The sequence below is a fragment of the Arachis duranensis genome, chromosome 6, assembly GCF_000817695.3.
Source record: "Arachis duranensis cultivar V14167 chromosome 6, aradu.V14167.gnm2.J7QH, whole genome shotgun sequence".
Classification (NCBI taxonomy): domain Eukaryota; kingdom Viridiplantae; phylum Streptophyta; class Magnoliopsida; order Fabales; family Fabaceae; genus Arachis; species Arachis duranensis.
In genome coordinates this window covers 52,160,223-52,186,998 of record NC_029777.3, presented here as the reverse complement: position 1 = coordinate 52,186,998, position 26,776 = coordinate 52,160,223, and the positions used below count along the sequence as shown (strand labels likewise).

Here is a 26,776-nt window from a genome sequence, read left to right as displayed (position 1 = left end):
CAAGAGAGAATTGAATAAAAGAAAATAGAATTGCATTAATACTTGAGGTACAGCAGAGCTCCACACCCTTAATCTATGGTGTGCAGAAACTCCACCGTTGAAAAGATAAGTAAAAGAGGTTCAGGCATGGCCGAATGGCCAGCCCCCAAAACGTGATCACAGGATTCAAAATACAATCCAGGATGATAATATGATAGTAAAAAGTTCTATTTATAATAAACTAGCTCCTAGGGTTTACATGAGTAAGTAATTGATGCATAAATTCACTTCCGGGGCCCATTTGGTGTATGTTTGGGCTGAGCTTGATCTATCCACGAGCTGAGGCTTCTCTTGGAGTTGAACTCTGAGTTATGACGTGTTTTGGGCGTTCAACTCCGGATCATGACGTTTTTCTGGCGTTTAACTCCAGACAGCAGCATGAACTTGGCGTTCAATGCCAAGTTACGTCGTCAATCTTCGAATAAAGTATGGACTATTGTATATTTCTGGAAAGCCCTGGATGTCTACTTTCCAACGCCGTTGAGAGCGCGCCAATTGGAGTTCTGTAGCTCCAGAAAATCCATTTCGAGTGCAGGGAGGTCAGATTCCAACAGCATCAGCAGTCCTTTTGTCAGCCTTCTTCAGAGTTTTGCTCAAGTCCCTCAATTTCAGCCAGAATTTACCTGAAATCACAGAAAAACACACAAACTCATAGTAAAGTCCAGAAATGTGAATTTAACATAAAAACTAATGAAAACATCCCTAAAAGTAGCTCAAACTTACTAAAAACTATATAAAAACAATGCCAAAAAGCGTATAAATTATCCGCTCATCAATTCATCAAGCATCTCCTCAATAAACAGTGCCTGTAATGATAGTAAATTTTATTTCATGTGTCAAGTCCACTGCCAGTTGAATTAAGTTAGAATCATTAGCTTGGCACAACGACGACGCTTGGTTCTGCTCTAGACTGATGGCTTAGAATCTAGTAATATCAGGTGTCTTTTTTTCAACATCAATTACAAGCAGGTACCAGTGCATGTTATCCTCATTCATTGGAATGAAAATCTAACATACAGACACACACAAGTTAAATAGGACTAAGCATTTGGTGATAACCATAACATATACTGTGAATTGTAAATTAGAGACATACCTTGCATAATGTTTCAAACTCTCCCATGTATTCGTCAGCGTAATAGCGTTTTAAAGTCTTCGGCGAGTGAGTCCAGTTAAGGGTAAATTGCTGAAATTTGAGTTTACATGGTTTAAAATAGAATCATTGGAAACCATGCAATGGAAAATGTCTATGTTTTGCACTTACAAAAAATGTTGTGGGTAAAAACCACATGCAGGGAAACCTGGTGTCTTGGCATGCATCAGACATGAGCATGCTTGATGTCAGGTTAATTATCTGGTAATTTATTCGTTTTTTGACGGCCAAAAAGAACAAATATAAACTGTTATGACCTTTATATACCTACTTTATACATTCGCAATTTCATTTACGAAATTACATAAGGCTAATGACGATAAATCCATACCTCATCCACCAATGGTTTGTTTGGTAGTAGAGTATACATGACTCTCCTATTAGCGTGCCATAAGTTTGTCTATGAGATTATCTCCGAATTCAATTATTCATCTTCCAGATCTGAACCAAAGACGTAGGTGACGACTGAAAGTTCATCCTTGCACAATTCCATATCAGTTGGTGGACGGAATAGAACAGGCGTCCACTGATAAAATGATCACTCACCCGTTAGTTATTAATACATAAGAATAACAACAAATCTTTAAGGATTAGTAAGTATGATATAACCCACCGCATGTATCTTTGGGGACTCCTTCCTTAGTGGCAATTTACGGTCAGCCGGATTGAAGTAGCTAACATATACAGCTTTGTCTAAGCTACTTGGTATAACTGGTTCTGTATGGGCTTTCGTACCAGTTCCATCATGACAAAACAAATTGCGACGAATAACATAATTAGCTGGCGTTGTTTGTTCACACTTCGGAGACATTGAACAACACTTTGGTTCTTTTTGCGGAATTGAATCGGCGGCTTCATGAATGTTGGACATGTTGGATTGAATCTTTCTTGATGAATCTAGAGTCCTCTGAGCAGTACCTGATGGCATACTGAATCCACTCATTATTACTGGCATCACTGTAGGGCTGATGTTATCGGTAGGAGGATTGCGAAGATTAATCGTTTGTGGCATTGTTCCGAACAAAGGATAACAAGTCTTTGTCTGGGAAGCAATCAGGTTTGAAAGTGTATTCATCATCATCGACATTTGCGATACCACATCTTTCAGTGACCCTTCTAGGATGGTAGTTTTACCTAATTCCTCGCCAATTTCTTTACCAGATCCACCGTTAAAATTTACATGTAGTCGCTGGTCATGCATGGTACTTTCGCGGAGACTGTTAGAAACAAAACACAAAAAATTTACAAGTTGTAGTTGCAATCGATTTAAATGGACATGGAAAAACATGTTTTTTTTTCACCTGGATGACAGTTCTATCACTTCCTTATCGATAACCTTTCTTGAGATTTTTCTACTCTGTTCCTTTCTGGCTTCGTCGTCTCCCTTTTCTATTTTCTGCGTTGAGCGTCTCTTTCCTCTGGCAGCCATTGGGTGTTTTAGTTGTTTATATTCTTTAAAAAAAACATGAAAAATATTGCAACATGTACACTTAATGAGTTGCCCTCCACTACCAACCACAATTTCTAAAAAGAATAACAAACATGGTATGTTGTCCCTACTATTCAAAGGAGTTCTGACAGCTGATTGCACCGATATTTGGTAGTAGAGCTAAGACCTCTAATATATGAAGCAACTTACGTATTCATATTATAATCCTAAGGTTTTGCCAATATTTAACTTATAAAAAACTCTATTCTCTGATTGGCAAGACAGAAGGCTCCATATTTTGGAACTAATTGTTGTTATTCAGCTCGAAAGTCAATACGTTGATGTATTCAAAGCTAATATAAATTTTTCAGTAACTGACTATTATTTATTTTCATAAACCAATATGTTAACTGAAGATTGATTTTAATTTTAATTTTCGTAATGAATGCTTCTCTACATGAATTTTAATCAATTAATTCTCATTATGTACGATACTCATATAACAGAATTCTGTTTGTTGCTATCTCTCCTTATCACACCCACGGTCAAAGATTTAGTCCACAACAAAGTTTAATAAGACGGTAAACACTCGAAAAAGCTTACTTTGAAATATCTTACACGCATTAGGTCAATAGCTCGAGAAAAGGGTATATATTCTTTTCATTTCCTACGAGTTATATTCTTTTTCATTAATTATGTGTATTACATTACCTGTCTCCCACACAATTCTTTAATTTCTCGTTTGTCACGGACACTCATCATGTAATTTATTGCCTAATGACTTTTTTGCTTTCCAGCTTTTGACCGTCTCCTATAACTTATAGTAGACTTAACTACCCATATCTCATAGCGACGCACTTCCACCTCCCAAAGAAAACAATGAAACTAGAGGTTTTAGGTTGTGTGTTAGTATAATATGTGTTTAGTGTATAATCAACCAATAATGATTTAAATTAGGATTAGAGGTTATTCAATCCATTGAGTAATAATAAAAGACAATAGTTTTTCTTTTCATAATTTATACACATTTTTCTCGTATCTGTGGAAATTTTTAAATTAACATAAAGAACTGAATATTTAAAAAACTATAATAGCCGAATATTATATATATGATCAAATTATGTGAACTATTTTATAAAATTACGATATTTTTAGTGACGAGTATTATTAAGAACCCATAATAGTTGGTGGGACGGGCTGTGTGTTCCGTTTATATGAAGACGAGGAACGTCGTTAAACAGTGACCGTATGAAACTAAACCGCTGAACATGAACCATTGATGGTGCACCCTTAACCGGAAGGATCTAGCCCTAAACCACGCAACCATAAAACCTCAACCCTAAACCGCTATTCGTAAAAAGTAAACCATAAACCAGTATACCATAGATAGTAAACGGGATAACCGTTTACCGTAGAAGGCAAACCGTAAACAGAAAACCGTGAAGTCTACGCATTTAATCAGAAACCACATACGCACGAAACCATTCACTATAAGACACAACGACCAAAACCGTGAACCCTAAACCGTACACATTAAACCAAAAACCGCCAAACCATGAACCATAGGCACGAAACCATTCAGTATAAGACCTAACAACCAAACCGTACACATTGAACCGTACGCATTGAACCGTACGCATTGAACCGGAAACAACCAAACCATAAACCATATGCACCAAACTATTCACTCTAAGACCTAGTCACTAAACCGTACACATTAAACCATACAAATTGAACCAGAAACCGCCAAACCATAAACTATAGGTGCGAAACAATTCACTATAAGACCTAACGAATAAACCGTGAACACTAAACGTTACACATCGAACCGGAAACCGCGAAACCATAAACCATTGGTTATTAACCATAAACCATTAGCCATAGTCACTACACCGTACACATTGAACCGTACGCATTGAACGGAAAACAACCAAACCATAAACCATATGCACCAAACTATTCACTCTAAGACCTAGTCACTAAACCGTACACATTGAACCGTACAAATTGAACTAGAAACCGCGAAACCATAAACCATAGGCACGAAACCATTCACTATAAGACCTAACGACGAAACCGTGAACCCTATACACGTTGAACCGAAAACCTCGAAACCATAAACCATTCGTTATTAACCGTAAACCATTAGCCATAGTAACTAAACCGTACACTTTGAACCGTACGCATTGAACCGGAAACAACCAAACCATAAACCATATGCACTAAACTATTCACTCTAAGACCTAGTCACTAAACCATACACATTGAACCGTACAAATTGGACCAGAAACCGCCAAACCATAAACCATAGGCGCGAAACAATTCACTATAAGACCTAACGAATAAACCGTGAACACTAAACGTTACACATTGAACCGGAAACTGCCAACTCATAAACAACAGCCACGAAACCATTGACTATAAGACATAGTAACTAAACCGTACACATTGAACCGTATGCATTGAACCGGAAACAACCAAACCGTAAACCATATGCACGAAACCATTCACTCTAAGATCTAGTCACTAAACTGTACACATTGAACCGTACGCTTTGAATTGGAAATTACATAACCGTAAACCATATGCACGAAACCATTCACTCTAAGACCTAGTAACTAAACCGTACACATTGAACCATACGCTTTGAACCGGAAACCGTGAAACCATAAACTATAGGCACGAAACCATTCACTATAAGACCTAACGACCAAACCGTGAACCCTAAACCGTACACGTTGAACCGGAAACCTCGAACCCATAAACCATTGGTTGTTAACCGTAAACCATTAGCCATAGTCACTAAACCGTACTCATCGATAGCACTAAAACTCAGTTTTCCTATAAAGTTGCTTAACATAAATAACTTGGCATGTTTCACAAACTATGGGGAGGTTACACCCAATTTAACTTCAATTTCTCCTTATTAAATAAAGTTATCGCATGTTCTATTTCAAGAAGAAACCATAAACCGCACCTACTGGTATCAATAAAACCATATACATGTATACAACGTAATTAAGGCCATTAAATAATATTCCAATTAGGTAGGTGATGGTTAGTCTAGGACTACGAGCAAGAACATGGTGCAATAAAGTAGAGACCATGCTGCATGACTACAAGAAGGAGACAATGAGTTGGTGGTCTAAGCATAAAAAACTACAACTACAAACTATATGCTTACAAATTCTACCCCATACAACATGGATACTAGAAGGAAGCCCTCAACCATGGCAATCGAATGTTTGGAAATGTTCCATGGAATCGATCGAACTGCATTCAGGATGTTGACGCAAGTCCTTCACCGTGAAGTTAAACAGTCCCTGATGGTCATGGCATTTCTACTGTCAATGGAGACCATTAGACTGAAAGGTATTGTGCAAACAGCCATATAAAATGAAAGCTGGTTCATGAACAATCTTGCCGAGGAATGTGTCATCTGTTTGCAATGCCTACTATCTCAGGAGTTCTCTGGGGTTGTAGAGAAATCCAGCAAACTCGAAACCCTCGGACACGTGCTGAAAACTGAGCTCACCTTATACCAGGTTCATAGGATTAGATCCGTCCTCCTAACGCTAATTCCTGATACCCTATCAAACATTTGCTCTAGAATTCTAGGCGACATAACAATGGATGCCGTGTGGTTGGAGTATCAGAGGAATCCTAAAGAACTATTGGGTTTCAACACACAGGACCAGTGCATATCGGTTGCACCAGAGGCATTGAGTAGACATAACAATGGCCGAGGATTGCATATGTAACAAGGAGGAAGGCAAACTGAGCAAGATAAGGGAAAGCAGAAGTACGTCTGCAAGGAGCTGGATGACGCGAAACGTCCAAAGACACTGACCGTATGCTTCGGTCGAGAGTCCATGCCCACTGCAGATGGCATTGTTGAGTTTTTCTGCAACTTGTTTGGTCATGTGGTTCAAAGGGTGACAGTCATGCCTCGGAGGGACAAAGACTCGGGTGATTTTGCTTTCGTTCTTTTCAACAACGCATCAATCCCGCGCATTATCATGGGGGACAAAAATGTCGTTCATCATACCATACAAGGAATGAAAAGTTGGATCAGATGGTGGACAGTAACACATTATCGCTGTGTGAATTAGTCATACAATAGACGATAAAGGTTATTGTCGTTTATTCAAAATAATCTAGTTACAACAGAATCTTTACTTGTTAAGGGACTGAAATATACGTTATATGCTCATTTTTAATATCCAAGTTAAATTATCTTTCCATGTTACTTGATTTTGTTGATAGAATCTTGATCAATCCGGTTCCTTATACGGATGTGGTCATGAAGTTTAAATTGGAAATAACAAACCCTATGACCATTAATTAAGTTAATGTCGTTTGGAGTCCTTCACCATCCACCTCCCAAACATAAGATATTATTATGTACTTGAACTTGTTGTTAGGAAAAAAATCTTTCTAAAACGTAAAGGATTATACACTATGACCAAAAATTCCAAATGACATTTTAGTGGGCCAGTGACAATGTACTTGTTTTGGAAATCTAGTAGGTTTATTTTATTCTTAACTTTTTTAAAACCCAAAACCGGGAGAGGGCTCCAATTAACAAATAACAAAGTGAAGAAATCAAATAAACCCAGCATTCTTGAGGGAATACAATATTGTGACAATGATTTTGTTATGGCCACAAACAAATCTTAAACAAGAAGAATAGCTAAACCTCTAAAATTATTTTCATGGTAAAACTGATTGTTTAACAGTTAACATGAATTTTTTTTCCTGTTTAATGCTTAACCTAGTCGATTGTTTTCCCACATACTATTGTTATCATATATGATATGTGCAAACAGTATCATTTGCATTCAGTAGCATTATATTTGCATGGAGTAGCAGTCACTATCTGGTCGATACACTGCTGATAACCAAACGTAGTCGCAATAAAATAGAAAGCAAGATATGCACCATAAATACAAACCATAGTATATCACAACTGGTCACCAAATGTCAAACACATTACATCACATACAAAATAACACATTCAGAATAACATTTTGATTAATTACACTACACAGGAAAATTTATAGGTCTGCATAAATCTGTTAAGTTGACCCCTGGTTGACGGACGAGTCAGGAGAGGTCTCGGGTCGCTGTCGCTTACTAGAACCTGCCTCAGCCCCCCCACCATGTTGCCTCTTATTTACACTGTAGTTGAGTTAACAAAATTTAGGCATAAAACATGAAAACATGAGAAATTAGACCAGAAAATAATGGTCCGATCTTACTAACCCTGACTACTGAGTATCGAAATGTTGCTGTTGTTGGCTCCGGCGGTGATTCCTAAGGAACATCTCGGTCTGGTAGACTCTAAGTTGGGCTTCTTTGTTGAAGTAAGCACCGCACACCGAAGCTAAGCGTTGAATAATATGGTCAGGCAACACCTTCGCCGTATACAGTTCATCAACAACACACTGAGGTTCATCTTTCCGGTTGATGTCCCTGACTATCATGTAGAATACTCCCCAGCCAACGTACCTAAACTCCACACTCAGCAAAGAACTTCGTCTGTACATGCGCCGTATCCTTCCTAAATCAGCTCCCTTTATCTAGAACCTGTTACTGTCTCTCTTGGACGTGATGTGGAGGCAATTGTCTTGAGTGTCAACCAAATAAATATCAGTGGTACTGTACCACTTGAAGAGATTCACGATATTAGGTGGGAATTCAACATCATCCTGTGGCGGAACAAGACAAAACTATGGCAACTTAGTTTTCCAAATATTTTTTAACAAAATCATAACAACGAAAGAAGGCAAAATTGTGGATATACGTACATCTGTTGCAAAGAGCCCGAAGACATAGAACTGGTTATACGATTGTTGAATATTCCTTAATGCATTAACATACCTAACCAACATGTAGGCAAACATTTTGTGACTCTTTATTTACTTATTCTATGCATGCAGTTATTTAAATATGCTCGATTTTATTCTTTATAGATACGGCTGTTATCAAAGGAGGTAGTAAAAATTGAAGAAGATGCTTACCGGAATCCAGACTCCATTCTTGGTTAATTACTTCGACGATGGCTGTGGTTGAAGGGAGGGAGATGCCAAGGAAGTTTTCAGACGAAGAATAGTTGATTAATGAGTGTAACATTTTTTCTTTTCAGTTATTTTGCTATGTTACTATGTTAGTTGAGAATTTATTAAACCTTTTAATGTAAGATTAATCAAAACGTCGAATCATTGGTAGAGGGTACTTATTATTAGCCAACTCTGTGTTATCCTAATTGTTGGAAAACGTAAAATATCCTTTAATTCATTGATTATCAAAATATTTTGGAAATGTGTCGTTTATAAATGTGCAAAGATTTTTTTAGTTTTATGTAGTTTAATAATTTTCATTGAAGAATTTAAATATAAACAATAATAGTTATCAAAATTGGTAGTCACCGGCATTTTGAAAAAGAAAAAAAGATACCCAGTATTCAAATTATTTAAAAAATTTAATTTAAATTTAAAAATTTTAAAACGTTTGTTTCGAGTTTCTAGCGGTTTTATTTTAATCTAGCATTAATTTCAATAGTAACAATTGTTGAAGAAATTAATTTTCAAAGGAAATAGTAGTAGTTACGTATAAACCAACTAATTAAATTAATTATTTTATTGAAGACTTAAAATGTGTTCCAACAACTTTGCAAACATTAATGCGGTTAATAGCAATTTGTTAATAATTTCATTTTCCTAGGATTTCTTTTTTTTTTCCTTGGGAGGTAAATTAAATTTTATTTAGTTTTTAGTTGAAAACGAAATTCGATGGAGAGGGATTTATGGGGAGTTATTAGGATAGAACAGAATATTTGTTGGAGATTATCGAAAACCGCAAGGTTTAAGTAGCTAAATTACTCACTAATTTTTTTTTAAATGCCGCGTTTTTAACCCCTCATTTTTTACTTTATATTTTCTTTTCATTCACAAGCGTGTAACATAAGTATCCTTCAGTACTCACTATTCACCTTCCATCTTCCTTCACAAAACTCTCGTCATAGTAACCCTAACCTAACACAGACTTTGCTGCTGAAGGTATTGACTCCAACAGCTTCATCTCGGAGAAAATGTCAAACAAGGTGAAACTCTATCCTAACTCTTCTCCTGAGAGTGATCAGTTGTTAATCATCATCTGCATGTAGTGTCAATGTAATAAAAATGTAATCGTTGTAAAATCAAAATAAGATAGTTAAGCATTTTTTAAATGAATGGGTGACTGATTTGGGTTTCTGATTTGTTCGTCTGAAAAGGATTTTATGCATTTAGGTTTGATTAAGATTGTTCTGCAAAAGATTCAATAGATCACGACAGTAAACCATTTCAACAAAATATAGTTGCACTGTTTGTGGAAAAATTGAACCACTTTGTTTCCAATTCAAAAAACATGCATGTGTGTTGATTTTAAATCAAAAGATTCGACTGTATGAGTTTTTTAAATGAACTCTGACTTTGTTCGTTTTTGAACTTGGCAACTGTGTGACACTTGCCATAGATGACGTCTTCGAAGGACAAGGGTAAGAGAGTTCAAGCGATTGATAACGGTACGACACAGAACTACAAGATGAGGTTTCTGAAGCCAGTAATAAGGCCTTCAATGTTCAAACTGGTAATTAACATCCGTTTCCTTAACACCTCTTAATTTTAAAGTTTTTGCAATGCTATCGATGTTTTGACAAAACTTAACCTATTTGTAACTGTCATTACCTATAACTCCCGATGAGCTACCAAACCGTACCCCCTACCTGGACCTTGTTGTGCCTGACGGAAGGAATAACCCCTGTCGGTGCTTTTGGATGCAACTCCAAAGTGGCAAAATTGCATTGACTCGAGGCTGGGAGGAGTTCTATCAGATGTACAAAATCAATCTGGACTCCATGCTATATTTCACACACAAAGGAAACTCCAATTTCCAAGTCCGGATTTTTGATTTTGGTGGCATTGAGAATTCATACCAACTCCGTGATCCTGAAGAACCACCATATGTAAGGATTGGTAATTATGAAATTGCAAAGTGTATCAACATCCCTCCTTCAGCCAGTGCTAGAGCGGTTGCCGCAAAGGTCAAAAGCAAGTGGCCTTTTTTTGTGATGGACCTAACTGCTCGCATGCTGTCGTCGCGATTGTTGGTAAGCGTTAAGTTGTTGCAACATTTTGGTTGAAATATTGTTTTACTGAAGTAAGCATTAAATTAGTTAATATTAACTGAAATTTCTTGTGTTATAATCAGCCGAACGTCCCTCATCTCAGTCACTTCACTGGTCAGAGGCACCCTATCATCCTCACACATGGCCACATACAGGTCGAAGCTACATATACAAGGTACAGTGGAAAAAGGGATGGTAGCTTCGGCGTTATTTCTGGAGGATGGGAGAACTTTGCTTCATTGTGCAATTTCAAGCCAGGTGGTGTGGGGGTCTTCGAGGTGATATCAAAGGAGCCAGTGACGATCATTGACGTTAGGATTTTTGCCAGTAAAGAATGTCATAAAAACAGTCGCGTTGTAGATATAGTCTCTAAACTGACAAAAATCCCTTCGTACAAACGTTTTGGTTGTCACAAGTAACAAACCCCTTTGAAATTGATAACCGAGTATTCAAACCTCGGGTCGTCTTCTCAAGGAATTGTAGGGAGGTATGTTCTTATTATTGGTTATGGGTCTTGTAATGTAGGGGTTTAGAAAGTAGAAAATCAGTATGTTGAATGATAAGAAAAATAAAATAATAATAATAAAATAAACTCTTGGTAAGGTATTAGAAATTAGAGGTCTGGCTATCCTTATCAGTAGTGATAATAATTGAATCTTAATTCCACTTTGTTAGCCTTTACTAATATAAAGGAAGGTCAATGGATTAATGGGTTTGATCTTCGGATCCTATTTATTTCCTAAGAAAAGATTGGGATTATTGAAGTTCAACTCAATTGGCAAGATAACAATTATCAATTATGCTGTTGAATTGGATAATTCCTGAGTTACTAATTTCTTAACCAAAACCAAAAGGAAGAAAATATCTAAATTAAAAAGCATCAATATAAATAAAGCAAAGCAAAATTAAATCTGAAAATACCTCGAATAAAATACATTCAAAGTAGTAAAATCTAACATGGAAAAGTTCATAAGCCAATTGGGCAACATAAATCAAATACAAATAAAAGCATTAGAGTATCTGAAAGTAAAAGAGAAATAAAAAGTAAAAGGAATATTAAACCTGGATCGAGAGTTACTCCTAAAACTAAGAGAAATCCTAAATCCTAATCCTAAGAGAGAGGAGAGAACCCGCGGTCGCGTCAGTCATGCGACCGCGTCATGTGTGTTCTGCTTAAGGCGCGCGGTCGCGTCAGTCATGCGGCCGCGTCGCTGAATCTTCACTTCTGGCACGCGATCGTGTCGTCCATGCGATCGCGTGGATACCAATCTCCTTAAAGCTCCGTTTTGCTTTCTCCTTTCCTTTTAGTATGTTTCCTTTTTCATCCCTTAAGTCATTCTGCCTTAGGAAATCTGAAACTACTCAACACACTAATCACGGCATCGAATGGAAATAAGAGAGGATTAATAATAAGCAAATATAAGTCCAAAGAAACATGTTTTCAATCAAAGCACATAATTAGGAAGGCAAATGTAAAACATGCAAATAGTATGAATAAGTGGGTAAAGAGTTGATAAAATCCACTCAATTGAGCACAAGATAAACCATAAAATAGTGGTTTATCAATCATCCAGGTTCGATGCAGATAGGATGCATAAGGATGAGTGACTGAAGGCGCTTAGCCCCTGTGTTTGACCTCTTTGTCATAATATATTATGCTAAGTCTTTTCCCGTAGGTTTAGAAAGTATTATATGTTTCTTGTTTTTTGAACACTTATATTGACTTTTTTTGGTGTTATTAAGTTGAAAACAACTTTTGGTATTAACTAAAACAGAATCGCATTTGCAAATATTATAGGTTTCTGCTCTTTTTTAATTGACTTTTCCATTTTAACTTGATTGGACAAAAATTAATTTTCCAAGTACAAATGGCAGAGTTGCCTTAATTTCTTTTTTTTTTAAGTATAGCCAGAATAAATTGATTACTTTGTTGGCCTTTACAAAAAATTAAAAAAAATCTGGCCCAATAGGTGAGGAAGACAACAAAACCTCATATTTTTGTAGCTGAAACTCTCTCTGTATGTCGGGTTTTAAATTGACTATTTATATGGGGGATTTTTTTTAAAAATTGGTTTGATTTTGACCTTAAAATGGTAAAGAAAAAAAAGTAAATCGAGAAAGATAAAAACACCGGTAATGTTTGAATGAAGCCGTATGTCACCAGTTTTTTTTTAACTTGGTTTAATGAAAAATGTTTTTCTTTTTGATACATGAACAGAATAGTAAAAACTTAAGTCGCCCCAATCAATGAGTAAAATAGCCCAACCGTAGTTTCTTTTAATGACTCAAGGGTGGGTAATTTATTGTGGTTGGGCTTGGATCTCAGCTGGGTCACTGGTCTAGTGTGGAGTGTGTGCCTTTTTTTTATTTCTTAAGGGGGCAATTATATGGTACAGATTAAAGGATACAGATTGAATAGGATGTTGACAAGTGGCGAGGATGGTGGATGCAGGGGACATGCTTGGCAGAGCTCTGCAAGCTTGCCTGCCAATTTTGTTGATGGGGGAGCCGGCTGATGGAGTAAAGCTATGTGGTTCCAATGGGTGGTACGTGGACTGGGTTATTGAAACTATTTTTTTGGTCTTGGTCTTCAGCGGTGGACTTGTTTAAGGTAGTTGGGCCAACGGGTGGTGTGGGCTTATTCACTTTGCAGTGGGGGTCATGTGGTTTCATTTTGCAGGTCCAGAGCATAGATAAGAAGAGGTGGATCTGGAAGAGAAGAACGAGAACCACAAATTGCCGATCCTAATGAGATAAGACTTTATCCACATCCAAGATCACTCTATCCAACACCAAGCGAGGGTTCTACAAATGGGCAGATTGTCTTCAACCCCATCAACGCTCGTTCGGTTGAGGTTTTCCCTAATTCCACAAATCGTCACAATTAGCGGTAGTATCGCAGATGCCCTGTATCGTCTCACAGGATGGGTTGTTTCTCGCTAAATCAAAGTGGCTCTATCGTCAATACGATGGTAAGTTCTTCTCGGTTTATGGAATAATTTGTGAAGTCATTATATTAGGTTGTGTATTTGGACATGATTTTGTTGGAACATGGTTGTTAATGTATATAATTGATTTGATGAATGACTTATTGAGTGTTTTATACCTGATGTGTCTGTCTGGGATTTCAGATTGTGTTCGGGAAGCAGTGTTCATTCCAAGTGTTGCTGGGTGGACTTTTGTGATCCAAGATGCACGTTGGTCGATGAAATTGACAGCCATGGGGTTGCTGTCACTATTCGGATGCTGGAAACTACAGTCACAGGTGTCGTCGGAAGCAGTCGTATTGAAGGAAGCCACTCAATACCCGAACCCAAAGCAGCCAACAAATCTGACTATGAAGGTAAGACAATGGCGTGATGGTTGTAATGTGAATAAAATTTTCAGAGTTACTTGGTTAGGCTCTTTTAACACAATATTGTCGGAGGTACCAGCGGGTGATGGGAAAAAGGTTTGACACGAGAAAAAATATAGATTCGTATACGGATTCAGCATCGTACTTGAAAACCACAAAATATCCATGCTTTAGTCTTAAGAACTCAGGAAGTGCATACCAACCTTCATTCAACCAGACACTATCATCTACCTTCCTCCGTCTGACTTTTATTCCATCACTCGTTGGTAGCTCTGATAAAATTTGAGTTGATACTCCTTCCCACTTAGCCGAACAAGGAACGTATTCTGTAGTCGGCTTGACACACTAAATTAAAGTTCGACAACATGTCATCGGCTACAGACCTCGATAATACTGCCTTGGGTTTTGTCTTGAGTAATTCATAATTTTCATACGTAGCGGAAATCCGTCTATGTTTCACGAACGGTTGTACTTACGACCGCTGTACCTTTTCCACATACTCCTGCACGGAAGAAAAAAGCAAAATATTAACTAACGATATCTCATCTTAATGCACGACGAGGATGCGCAAAGGGAAGAGATGACGTTGCTTCTCCCCCAAGAGTTCAGGAAGATGGTGAAAACGAGAAGTACCATTCCCAAACCAACTTAGCCACTTGTACTGCGGTACCGATTCATTTTCCCACGGAAGATATCCGTCTAGAGGTAAAAAAATGCTTCTTTTTTCTAATTTAGAGTACAAGTGTCATGGATGGTGTTTGGGTGCATGTAGTAGAGCTATTAAAAGAATCTGACTAATGGATGGTTGGTCCATGTGATGTATTTCTTTGAATTTATATACTTATATTTCACATAGGCTGTTGTTGTGTATATAGGTAGAACACTGGGAAAGGAAATTGATGAAGAACCTAGAACCCAAATGCTAAAGGGTAAGTAGCATTTTCGTGGATCCTTTTTTTTCAGGTTTACTGAATTAATTGATTCTTTTGATTCATCTATTGTGTATAGTTGTCGTGATGAGTTTTCTTAATATCAGGTTATAATAGTCAACAATGTTACGGATGCAGGATGACTACATTTTGGAAACATTCAAGCTCTCAATCCCAGGAAGCAAAACCCTGCCTATCAAAGTAAAGTCATGCCGTAGTCAAGTAGCTCATAACATAGAAATATTCGCTATTGTACAACTTAAAGGAAATGTCCGCAATGTTTCAAACATTTATTGTTCATAGTGTTAAATTCTGTCAGTATGTAAGACTCTAATAACATCAAAATGTTATTGAACCTAATAATCGAAACTATGATATGAGCGAATAGAAATGTGTTTGTGTTTACGAATCTTCTGCTTCATATATCTATATATATTTCAAACTACTTTCATACAAAGTAGATTCACAACCTCAACATTACAAAAGAGATTTAAAACCATGTATGAACAATTCAACCTTGGAGAATACAACCCATTCAATCTAATAATTTGGTTGGTAAATCAAATGCACTAAAAAGGTAAAAAAAAATCAATTAACACAGCTATATTTTTCCAACTGTATTGCATAACCACAATGGTTGGAAGTCCTTACCCCAAATGCAACCACAATAAACTGCAACTAAACTACAACAATGTAAGCAAAACACATGCATATTATTCAACATTATTGTCATCATAATGGACTAAGTAGGGAAAAATCAATTTACACAACTCTAATTGATCAACTGAATTGCATAATCACAATGGTAGCAAGTCGTTACCCGAAAGTCAACCACAATTTACTGCAACGAGAATACAGCAATGTAAGCAAATCACATACATATAATCGAACATAATTATCACCCTAATGGACATATTCATAGTTAACGTAAATAAATACAACTTAAAACTCCTCAATACCAAGCAGTGACAAATACATTGCGGTTAGTAAATCAGGATAGATCAGGCTTTTAGAACCAATTATACTTGCATTGCACTAAATTCAGAAGACTAATTCCTTGAAATGGTCAAAGTGTCCTATGCATCGACGCGAACAATGCCATGTACGATCCTTGTTTGTTGCCACAAGGCAGTGACGATGGTAACTGATCTCGGACATCGATCTGCACATGTCGTGTGTCACATTTATCATCAATGACATCATTATCGCATTCATAGTTCGTGAATGAATGTATCTTGTCCTGCTGTGACTCCTTCACCTGCTGATAACATCATAATCCCCAATCAGAAACTATAATAATGCATAAAACCATAATGGTCATTGATCGCAAAGTGGTTAAGAGGAGTTTTACGCATCACACCTGTGTTAACGAGTCGAGATTTTCATTGAAAACACCATTCGTGTCAATGGATTCGCTGCTTTCATGGAGGCTCCGATGTTTTATAAATTTTTTTTAAGACAAGAAGAAGGAGATCTTCATTAATTTACCCAGTTCATGACACGGAAATTAGATGTTTATATTCAAAAAAATTACCTCGACAAAAGTGTTGTCTTTACCCTTCCGGTTCCTCATACCCGTCGCCGTAAACTTCCTTGTTCCACCCTTTTTAAAACGCTGCCCAAACAGAGGAGCATTCACATAGTTTAATGGTTTTTAAAGGGACATACACCGAACAAGATTTTCACAGCAGGAGTCTATTTAGAATAAACAAATCGTACCTTGGTATTAGGTCCTGAGTGGTGTTCGGACTTAATTGAGAACGACCTCGAAGAATTAGCAAACCTTTCTGGACTAAAACTTGAGTCCTTGGCTGATGCATTGCCGTATGATCGATCGCGAGGGTTACCTTCCACACTATGCTGCATCAAATCTGGACAGCGCTTGTAGTAATGACCGTACTTGTGGCAATTAGAGCATGATCTCTTCTTCCTCCAAGAAGACCTCTTGGAAGGGGCTCCTTTGCTTTTGACAACAAAGGGATCGTTGATGCCTTCCACGTTAACATTAGGAGTTGACTTGCCTTGTTTGCGTGACTGCAGGCGGATAACTAAATTGACAAGTTCAGACTGGACTTCATCAAAGTCTGCAAGATCCTTGCAAGCAATATCACACAGCTTGTTGCAATTCAATGCCAATGCTCCAACTCGAAACTTTAAGACCCTTTCGATGACATCATTCACAGGCATTTCTGTGCTAATAAATTCGTTCTTTGCATTTTTTGTCCACCTTTTGTATATCAACGAATCTGGAAACTCAAGTATGTTTTCAAACTTCATGGCACAGAAGATATGACTACAGGGAATACCACGTGATTCAAACAGCTTGCATGAGCACGAGAACAGATTCTTACCTCTATCGACTTCCACCCGTCGATCTTTGGCCGGGTCTCCGAGAGCAGTCACACTAAACTCTACCTTGTCCAAAGTTGTGCTTAGTACCGTTATATTCAAAGCCCCTGCCCTCTGAATCTCATTACGAATTTCCTTGAAAATGTTTCGCGTGAAATAACATGATGCAGATCTTTCATATACCTCCAACGAGGTAATCATCACTGGCTCTGAGCACTGAGACTTAAAGTCAGCTATTAACTCGTTGTTTCTATACTCCTTTAAGGCCCTATCCAGGTTATGCATGAAGTCAATGAGGGTGTTCTTGCGATTAACATAAAATCTGATGAGAGAATTTATACCTTCACACTGTGATGTCGTCCTTATGTAACCGAAAAACTTATCCCGGAGGAAACAATGGGACCACATCTCACGAGTTTCGTACATCTTTTCCATCCAGGTACTTCCAACAAGGTTGTGCTTATCCAAAATGGCTGCCCATGTCTGATCAAAGTCTCTCTGGTCGTTGTTGTCGTATATAAGACACTTAAAATCGCGCAGGAAATTAGGATTCTTTATATTTTCACATGCATTTCTCTGTAGATGCCATCCGCATAACCGATGGGTCGCATCAGGCAGAACATTCTTGATTGCATCTCGCATGGCAAGGTCTCCGTCAGTTATTATTGCTTTTGGACTTTTTCCACCCATCGCTTCAACAAAGGTTTCCAACAACCACTTATACGTCTCTGTGGTTTCGTCGGATAGTAGGCCGAAGCCGAAGATAACAGTCTGCCCGTGATGATTGCATCCAGAGAAAATGACCAAAGGCTTGTTGTATTTATTCTTCTTGTAGGTTGAATCAAAGGCAACAATATCTCCAAAGCAGTGATAGTCGATAATTGACTGCCCATCTGCCCAGAAAATATGCTCCAGCCTTTCGTCACTAGTGAACGTATACTTTCCAAAGAACAGCGGATCGTTGTTTGACTTGCCAATCAAATAGTTTATTGCCGCATTGGCATCCCCGTTTTTAACTTTTGCCCGATGATAGCGATCGATGTGGTTATACAAATCTTTCCGTGTGAAGCCAGCATGACGATATCCACTCTTCTGGAATGCAATATACCCCATAATATGGCAGCTCTTGACACCAAAATTATGAAGATTTTCCACTTGAACTCTATCAGTGAAAGTTATACAACGATTGGCCGGTACCAGATGCGCAAATTGGGGTGGCGTCAGATCGTGGTTGTGAGATTCCACAAAACATGATACCTTCCATCTACCGCAGCCGTAGTCAAGCTTTACCCTAAGCCGAGCTGGACACTTAGTTCGCGTTAGTGACCTTGCCTCCCTTGATCTATCATCCATATCAAGATACCTCATATTTCTCCAGCCCTCTTTGTTGCAAACAAGTTGTCTGCTAATGATTCTACCTTGATTATCCCTAACCACGTCGTCCTTCCTCATTACAAATCCATGCCAACAAGAATAAGCGTTATAAAATTGGCAAGCCATCCTCCGTCCTAAACTCCAGGTTCCAAATATCCTCCACCATTAAATCCGCTATTCTTTTTACACCACAAACTTGTTCACTCTTGCTAGTGGAATCCAGTGAATCCACATCGTCGTCATCAGCATCATCTTCTGCATTCGATTGATAATCGAAATCATCACCCAAATCATTATCAGAATCATTCTTAACATCATCCTCCTTTATGGACATAATTTAACCCCTGTCATAATTTTACCAAAAAATGTCAATAAACAGAGCCAATGGCAGCAACTACGGGAAGCTAAACTAAGCTGCATGTAAAATTAAATGAACCAAAACCAATTAAACTAACACAATTGTTTTCGACCCCAGTATTAGGTTTTAATTTGAATTCCCCAAAGCTAGCCACAGCATAGAACTAGATAATGTAACTTAATTTCCAAATTCAAGGATAGCAACCCAACACCCTAAACAGAGAACCGTTAAAAAGGCATAGACTATCATCCAAATTGAACTAATCTGGACATACCTTGCTGACAAGCAGAGGTTGAGCTTCAACGGATAAAAAATGCACTGTCGGAGTCGGAGGGAGGTCACCTTTACCTAATCCGACGCACCTAATTCGAAGGCAGCCGAAAATTGATTGTTGGTAAACTAGCTTCTAGCAGCCACAGCTTCGGATCTAGCAGAAGTTCTGCTACAAATTTCTCTACCGGAGCCACATCAGTTTAGCGTTCGCCCTCTCCTCAGTTGACGTCGACGCCAATCCGACGAAAGCAGAGTACCAGTTCCGGAACCTGTTACTCGAAGGATATCATTCTTGCTAAATGGACGCTGGGTATAGAACGAAGGTGAAAAAATCAAACAGGGTTCGGTAGTGGGTTCTAGGATAACAAATTTCAGGGTTGGGTAGCGGGTATAGAACGAAGGCGAAAAAACCACTGGGCAGTGGGTTCTATGTGTTTTCCAGGAAGTGAAACATGAATTAAAGGCTTGTGAGACATGCATGTTGAATTTCAGAAAGTGATGGAGGGTATTTTATAAAATGAAAAACAAGTTAGAGATTATAAATTATAATTATAAATGTTCCCCAATACACTATATAGTATATGTATACAATAATTAATGTAGTATTTGTTATAGTATATGTTCATTAAAGGCTTTTGCTATTATCAATGAATGTATTAATGCAAGGTTGAAAATTTTATTTGATCAATGGCCGAGAAGATGACACATGTACAAGGGTAACTTACCCACAAAATTGCCATGGGTTTGGAAGAAATCACCAATAATGTTCAGTTTTATCATGTTAAAATTTCTTTTAACAATTATAACATAAGAATTTAGCTACCCTATTTATGTACATGATAACTTTATTATTATTAAAAAATTTTAAATATTCCTATTTAATTTTTTTATATTTTTAATAAAATTTTTTAATTTTATAATATTAATATGTATCTTAAAAATACAAAATAAATAAATTCATAACATAAATGATCCTTTTTAATTAAATAAACCCTGTTAGCTTTAAAAATAATTTTTGCTCTATCTTATTAATTCCACAAGGAAATATCGAATTCTTAAAAAGAAGATATACATGATAAAATTTATATTAAGAATGGTCAACGCCCACTATATCAAGTATAATTATGTGATAAAAAATTAGATGTTTATTATGATAGAATAATAAATTTATACGTACTGATATGATAAAATTGTAGACAAATAATAAAATATGATATGAATTATATTATCTCCATTAGTAATTAATTTTTTTTAAAAAATATATATCATATCAATATTTTTACTAAAATATTTTTATAATTTAATAAAAATAAAAAATATATTTTTATTTAACTTTATAAAAAAACTTAAATATTTTTTTTATATTGGACAAAAACTATCCATTTAAATTTAAAACATCTAATTAATTATTTATGTACACTTAAACATGTTTATGGTTTTCCATAAACCCTAATTTCTTATGATCATTCATACAAAAGGAAAAAAAAAAAAAACACATCTAAAAGAACAAAAAATATTGAAAAGAATGGTTCTAGTATCCTTCATCTTTCCTGAATTTTCTCACATCTCTCTCAAAGAACGTTTCTCTCTCTCAATTGTCAGACTGAAACTCTCTCTTCTTTGTGAATTGGTTTCGCTGTCGCCGACTCGCCGTCACAGGTGCGGGTAACCGGTTTTCCTTCTTGCTTCTGGGTCAGTGGATAAGGATCTGATAGCCGAGCTTGCCTTGCTCTGTGTCGCCAAGGTCACTTGTCTTTTCTCTGTTTACTTTGATGGGTTGCTTTCTTTCTGAATTGATTTTGGTGGTTCATGGATTTTGACCTATTTCTTGTTCTGTGAAAAGGGGTTTTTGCTTTTGGGTCGGTTGAGTGTGCGTGTGGTGTTTTGCTCTGTTTTATCTTTGTCTGAAGGTGAATCTTGAGTGCTGCTATTCTTCTATTGCTTCTATGTACTCTTTTTCTCTTCATGTTATTTGGTGTAATACTTTGGATGACTCTTTGGGTTGTTTTGTTGTTTTTAAAGTTTTAGTTTTTATTGGAATTTATATGCCAATTAGAGTAATGACAGATCAGACTTCAAAAACTAGCAATGACATTTCAAAGTTCAAATGTACAGTGTTTTTGGTTAAAAAGTGATTTTAAAACTGAATTTTTGGTTTAAAATAGGGCTTATTTGAGTATAAGAGAAAATGGAGAAGCAGGACACTTGCTCATACTCATCAGCATGAAGATGGGTTTGAGGTTGTTGTTGTTGGTCAAAGCTGATGTAAGAATCCATTAATGCTGGAAGAGATGAAGAGCCTGTGTCATCATAGCAGCTTCCCATGCTATTAGGTTTGCCACCAACTTCTCTGTCCTTGTAGAACACCCTACACAACACCCAATCTTTCTGTATGGACAGAAAAAAGAGTTAATTAGATGCTATCATAGTTCATTTGAACTGCCATATCCATAATGTTTGGCCAATTAGAATAAGAAGAAAGAAAATATCATGCTGACAATACATATACTTGGTTTTAAACAAGTAATAATCAATCCCACTTAGCTTGCATAAAAATGAGATGTCTAACATATTAGTTGGTGGAAGGTTTGTTGAAGTGGCAAAACAGCACCAAAAATCATTTTAAAGCAAAGGTTGTTTTTGTTATTTTACGTGGTGTTTTTGTCGAAAACTGCAGTTTCATTGATCTATTATCATGGATGACTGTTGTTTTGTGGATAATGGTGCTTGTTCATGCTGTAAACTGATAAGTGCTAACACATTCAAATTCTTTGCAGGTTAAACTTCTCTTGGGAATGCTTGTCACAAAGTGTGGACTGGGGCTGTTAAAGATGTGAAGAGGAAAGACATCAGACTCCGGATAGGCTTACACGAGGAAAGAATATGCTAGCAAGAAATCCAGGGGAGATTTGAGGAGGAAAGACGAGCTCGAACCATACGCATACTGGCCACTTGATAGAAAAATGATGAGTCGCCGACCACAGCAGCGTGCTGCAGCGAGAAAGGGTATGTCAAGTGTTGTAAAGATGACCAAAAAGTATGAAGGTAAGAGCGCTTCTGGTGTATTGTCCATAAAGAGCTTGAAGCTAAAGAAGAAAGGCAGCAAAAAGAAAATGTGAATAGGGTCAATGTATATTGGTATATCATTGATGAGGTAGATAACCATTCGGCAGTTTTCTTTATTTATGAAATCGATTTTAGTGTTCTCTTTTGTTTTGTCCGCCGCCAAATGTGTACATCACAAAAATTGATTCTACAGTAGGTCAGAGCCAGTTTGAGTAGGCTTCTTGTGTTTGTTCTCCAGCAAATGGAAAAAATTTCGTATGTATATTTACTCCTGCTCGATTTTGTTTTGCATTTACTGCAATTCGAAGAAAAAGTACCTTTGCATCAGGATGGATTGCTTTTGGTTAATTACTCATTAAACATGAGCAATATCTCAAGGTTTTTCTGATTCTGATGAGCAATTGTCAAGTTTTGAAACTGACCTTTAATAGAAAAGCGGGAAATAAATCTCAATTTGATGCTGTTAAGAAGAAACCAAAGATATTGTATGATGGAAGATAATATTTAACATCAATTGGAATAAGAATTGAGATCTACTTTCAAGAAAATGTTATTTGTCTTTGATATTTAGAGCACAAGAAAAACGAATAAGAGTATTATTTTCCAATACTCCCCCTGCTTGTCTGAACGACAATATAAACAATAATTAATAATAAAGAGGCATTTCCTGAGAGATTAAAATCATCCCTTCTCCCTAAATGGTCTGGTTTTAGGGCAATAGAACAAGGCAGCGAAAAAATAAATTGCAATTTGTTTTTGCACAAACTATTTGGGTACATAGGGGATAAATAAAACAGAAGAGCTTATATATACCACCAAGTGGGTTTATTTAAGAGTCACATCAAAGTGGGTCAAGTCCTACTCTATAAAGGCAATAGCAGCCATTCATGTTCTTCATCGGTGGATAGAACCGGCTCCACCATGTATCTCGGCCAGACAATCTAAACCATGAAACCATCTCTCAACAATGTCCTCAAGAGTTACTGCTCCAATCATTTCCACTTATATTTTCATCCAATTCATGACTTTGATCATGCGTGTAACAATTGCCTGGCTACCTTAGTAACTTGACATAAAAACAACACACAATTTAATACATGTTCAAGGAACATCCACAGTCATCCAAAATTAAATGTGTTTCTCGTAGTAGGACGATATGACCTGCTCTTTATTTAGAGACATACCTTCTGTATAATGGTAGGGAAGGTATTATTCTGAAACATGTATTCATCCACTTATACGGAGCAAATATGATTGAAGAATTGTGGTCCCCAAAACCAAATGAATTGGATAGGGCAGCCTTGATATCTAGTCTCTCTTTCTTTGAGCCCACAAGCACTTTGGCATCCTGAATTTTTCTCATCAATTTAGACATGTTAGATTAAAAGATTAAAATTAAAATTTTGAAATGAAGGATGGAATGATGCAACAAGAAGCATTACCTTGAAGCTGCGTCTTTCTTCAACGTCAGCAGCGGTTTCTAAGAGCTGGCATTTTATGAAGCTGTATTATCATCACTGGCTAAATCAGACAACATTTGAATCAAATATTGCCACCACAGTAAAAGATAAAGAAAGAAAAAGGAAGGCAGAAAAAATAATAGCATTAGTAAATTTCCAAGCTTAGCAGAGAACAAGGAGACGGAGTAAATATAACCAGTAGTTGCTTGGTAAGAAAGAGTAAAACCTTTCTTCACATACAATAAAGTACTATACCATTCTTCACCCCCAAATAAACTGAATAAGGCAGTTTCCAAAATGAGCACAGAATAAGGAAGTTTTCCAAAATGCCTCTATTCCTAATTCCTGAGTCACCTGTGATCATCCTTACTCAGGTTAGATATGAAACTATGCATAAATTTTATATATTCATTTATTCAATGATATGGTACCACTGAACCGATCACTTAAAAATGCAATAATACCTTAACTGAATCTTGAACTGTCCTTGGATATGGGGTTAACTCATCCTTGGCAGCAATGAGGAGGCATGGAATTCTATAGCCAGTGAGTTCTCCTTGTCTTGCAACCTGCTCAAGCATATCTCTGGATTTCTTCCATGAATGTTCATTTGAGCTGGAAATCATAACGGAAAGAGCAAAACGTATGAAACAGGAACCAAATGCCAAAAGGAAATGAAAATATGCAACTAATAGTGATAGATTAGTTCAGCTAAGGAAAACTATTCCACATTCTACGACCAATGCAAGTCTGTTAGCCATGACCCATGGTTCGGCACCTCTGCCTTGGCAAGCTCTAGATAAGATCGGATCAAATCAGACAACAGCACTTGAAGGGTATAAGAATGTTGCATTCTCGACAATGTTGCAGCACATTCATCAGTGTCATTGTTTACATACTAAAATTCAAATAGAGATCTAGGCATCTAGCTACTTTGTATTTGCTGAAAAAATTGGATAATGGTGCCAACGCCAGATAAGCATTGTGTTAGATATGCTTAGCAAATTATGGATTTTTCATACTGTATGAGGAAATCATTTGGATTTAATCTTACCTCCCTTATTGCTGTAACTTCTGCATGTGCAGTTGGGTCCGTATGACTAAGAACCATGTTGTGACAACTAGCTACTACTTCATCATTGCAAACTATAACAGCACCAACAGGACCTCCATGTCTAGAATCTACTCCTTTGTATGCTTCTTCAACTGCTTTTCTTAGAAATTTATGGTCCCTATCCTGCACAGCTAATTAACCGAAAGCAACACCAGAACGAAACATCCAAATCAATGCCTTTTCTTTTCCAAAATCAAACCCCACATGTATGTAGCTTTTGAAACAATGGGCATATCATTTGATTACTCAAGCCAAATAAGTACTCCCTCCATCTCAAACTATCAATTAATTTAGAAATTTGATACATTCAAAACTCAAGTGTAAGAAATCTTAATATAAATTGTATCAATTTATATTCAATTACCAATGTTTCAAATTCACAAAGTGACTATTATAGATCATAAATTCAAGTTTATAAACGGTTAGCGAATAAAATGAAAAACACAGTACAAACAGAGATGATAGATAATGGGTCACACTAATTTATGCCAAACACAATAAAATTGCTAAACTGAGAACATAGACAATAATTAACGACTGATAAATGCTAAAAAAGAAACAAGTTAACTGCACGGCACCCAAATTTCTTAATTCAGCCAATAAACTTGAAAACTATCTCTTCTTACCTTTGAATCAAGGCTTCAAACCTTCACTATCGAAATTGAAGGTGATAGAATATAATCAAAATTGAACATTAGCGACATTTTCAGCTTCAAAACCATAGAATCAAAATCTCAAACATGTAATCTACATAAACCAGGCACGACAAAGGAACCAAAAACACAATCACATTTGGAATCAGAACAAATCACACACATCTGAACCCCAATTGAGTTTGAATCACAAACCAAAGATCCGAATGACTGGGATTTCTTCAATCCCAACCCAGCCACGTGCATGTTCCGTTGTGTGGTCTGAGAGTTCAATCCCAAATGTGAAAAAGAGAGACACTTGCGACAAGGGATGGTGAAGGATGCCATTTTGATCAAACCCCAAAAACCAAAAACCGATTTTTTTTTTTTAGCTGCTGAGCTCAAATGACAGTGTGATCTAGCAAAGTGGGTGAGCGGGAATATAATGATTCTTTGTGGCGATGAGGTCGAAGAGGGAATGGAGAATGGTGAGCGAGGGAATGGAGAAAAGCTTGTAATGAATGATGGAAACTACGAAGGAGGAACACTGGTTTTAACAATGTGTGGCTTTAGTTTCGATGATTCCAATGAAAAGGGACATCAGCGTCACGATTTTAACTTTCAACTAACATTGACTAAAAAAATCCTACCTTTGTTAGAACTTGTTGATTAAAAATTTTAAATCAACTTGCATAAATTAGAATTTTCATGAAGTATGGTTAAAAAATTGAAGAAGCAAAGTTTGAGTTGAATACAATAATCATCAATTTGGCTAGATATTGTTAGAAGCTAATGTTGAAAGCTTGAATATTTTTGAAGAACATTTAAGAGAGTAGTATAACTACAACATTCTACAACAATGAAAAAGTTTAAAATCAAATTGAATTGGAATTGAATAGAAGTTGCACTCATCACCTCCATACTAGAAGAATCATGAAGTGCATTGGAAGCTTAAAGATTGATGACTAAACTTAATAAAGAATTTTCAAGATGTGCTAGAAATTACAAGAAGTTACTTATTTGAATAGTCAAAGTAAGAAGCAAAGTTGAATAAGTATGTGTATTAAGAAACTAG

General features: G+C 36.7%; 1 protein-coding gene and 2 long non-coding RNA genes across 7 annotated transcripts; 1 reads left to right on the top strand and 2 right to left on the bottom strand.

Annotated features, from left to right (window-relative positions):
* Positions 1 to 16,141: 16,141 nt before the first annotated feature.
* On the bottom strand, positions 16,142 to 18,876 carry LOC107493821 (protein FAR1-RELATED SEQUENCE 5-like). The gene is made up of 3 exons (XM_016114858.1): positions 16,795 to 18,876; positions 16,610 to 16,690; positions 16,142 to 16,333 (listed from the first exon to the last, which is right to left on the bottom strand). Exons 1-3 carry the CDS (start codon positions 18,874 to 18,876, stop codon positions 16,142 to 16,144), a joined length of 2,355 nt encoding a protein of 784 aa, XP_015970344.1.
* Positions 18,877 to 20,884: 2,008 nt separating this feature from the next.
* LOC107493807 (uncharacterized) lies at positions 20,885 to 22,822 on the top strand. The gene is made up of 2 exons (XR_008010566.1): positions 20,885 to 21,173; positions 22,207 to 22,822. It is a non-coding gene; the product is annotated as an uncharacterized LOC107493807 (long non-coding RNA).
* Positions 22,823 to 23,029: 207 nt separating this feature from the next.
* LOC107493806 (uncharacterized) lies at positions 23,030 to 25,782 on the bottom strand. 5 transcript variants are annotated; one of them, XR_001593096.3, is made up of 6 exons: positions 25,010 to 25,782; positions 24,420 to 24,570; positions 24,182 to 24,309; positions 23,938 to 24,016; positions 23,680 to 23,843; positions 23,030 to 23,561 (listed from the first exon to the last, which is right to left on the bottom strand). It is a non-coding gene; the product is annotated as an uncharacterized LOC107493806 (long non-coding RNA). The 5 variants fall into 5 exon arrangements; XR_008010565.1 differs by having other exon boundaries at positions 23,938 to 24,012; XR_001593097.3 differs by having other exon boundaries at positions 24,211 to 24,309.
* Between the last annotated feature and the right edge of the window lie 994 nt (positions 25,783 to 26,776).

What these genes read in the sequence shown, in the direction of transcription:
- LOC107493821 (XM_016114858.1), bottom strand. Translation starts at nt 18,876, where the DNA reads ATGAGGAAGGACGACGTGGTTAGGGATAATCAAGGTAGAATCATTAGC. An exon ending in ACTCAGGACCTAATACCAAG is followed by an intron (nt 16,691 to 16,794) that starts GTACGATTTGTT and finishes CTGTTTGGGCAG; the next exon opens with CGTTTTAAAAAGGGTGGAAC. An exon ending in AAGACAACACTTTTGTCGAG is followed by an intron (nt 16,334 to 16,609) that starts GTAATTTTTTTG and finishes TGTTATCAGCAG; the next exon opens with GTGAAGGAGTCACAGCAGGA.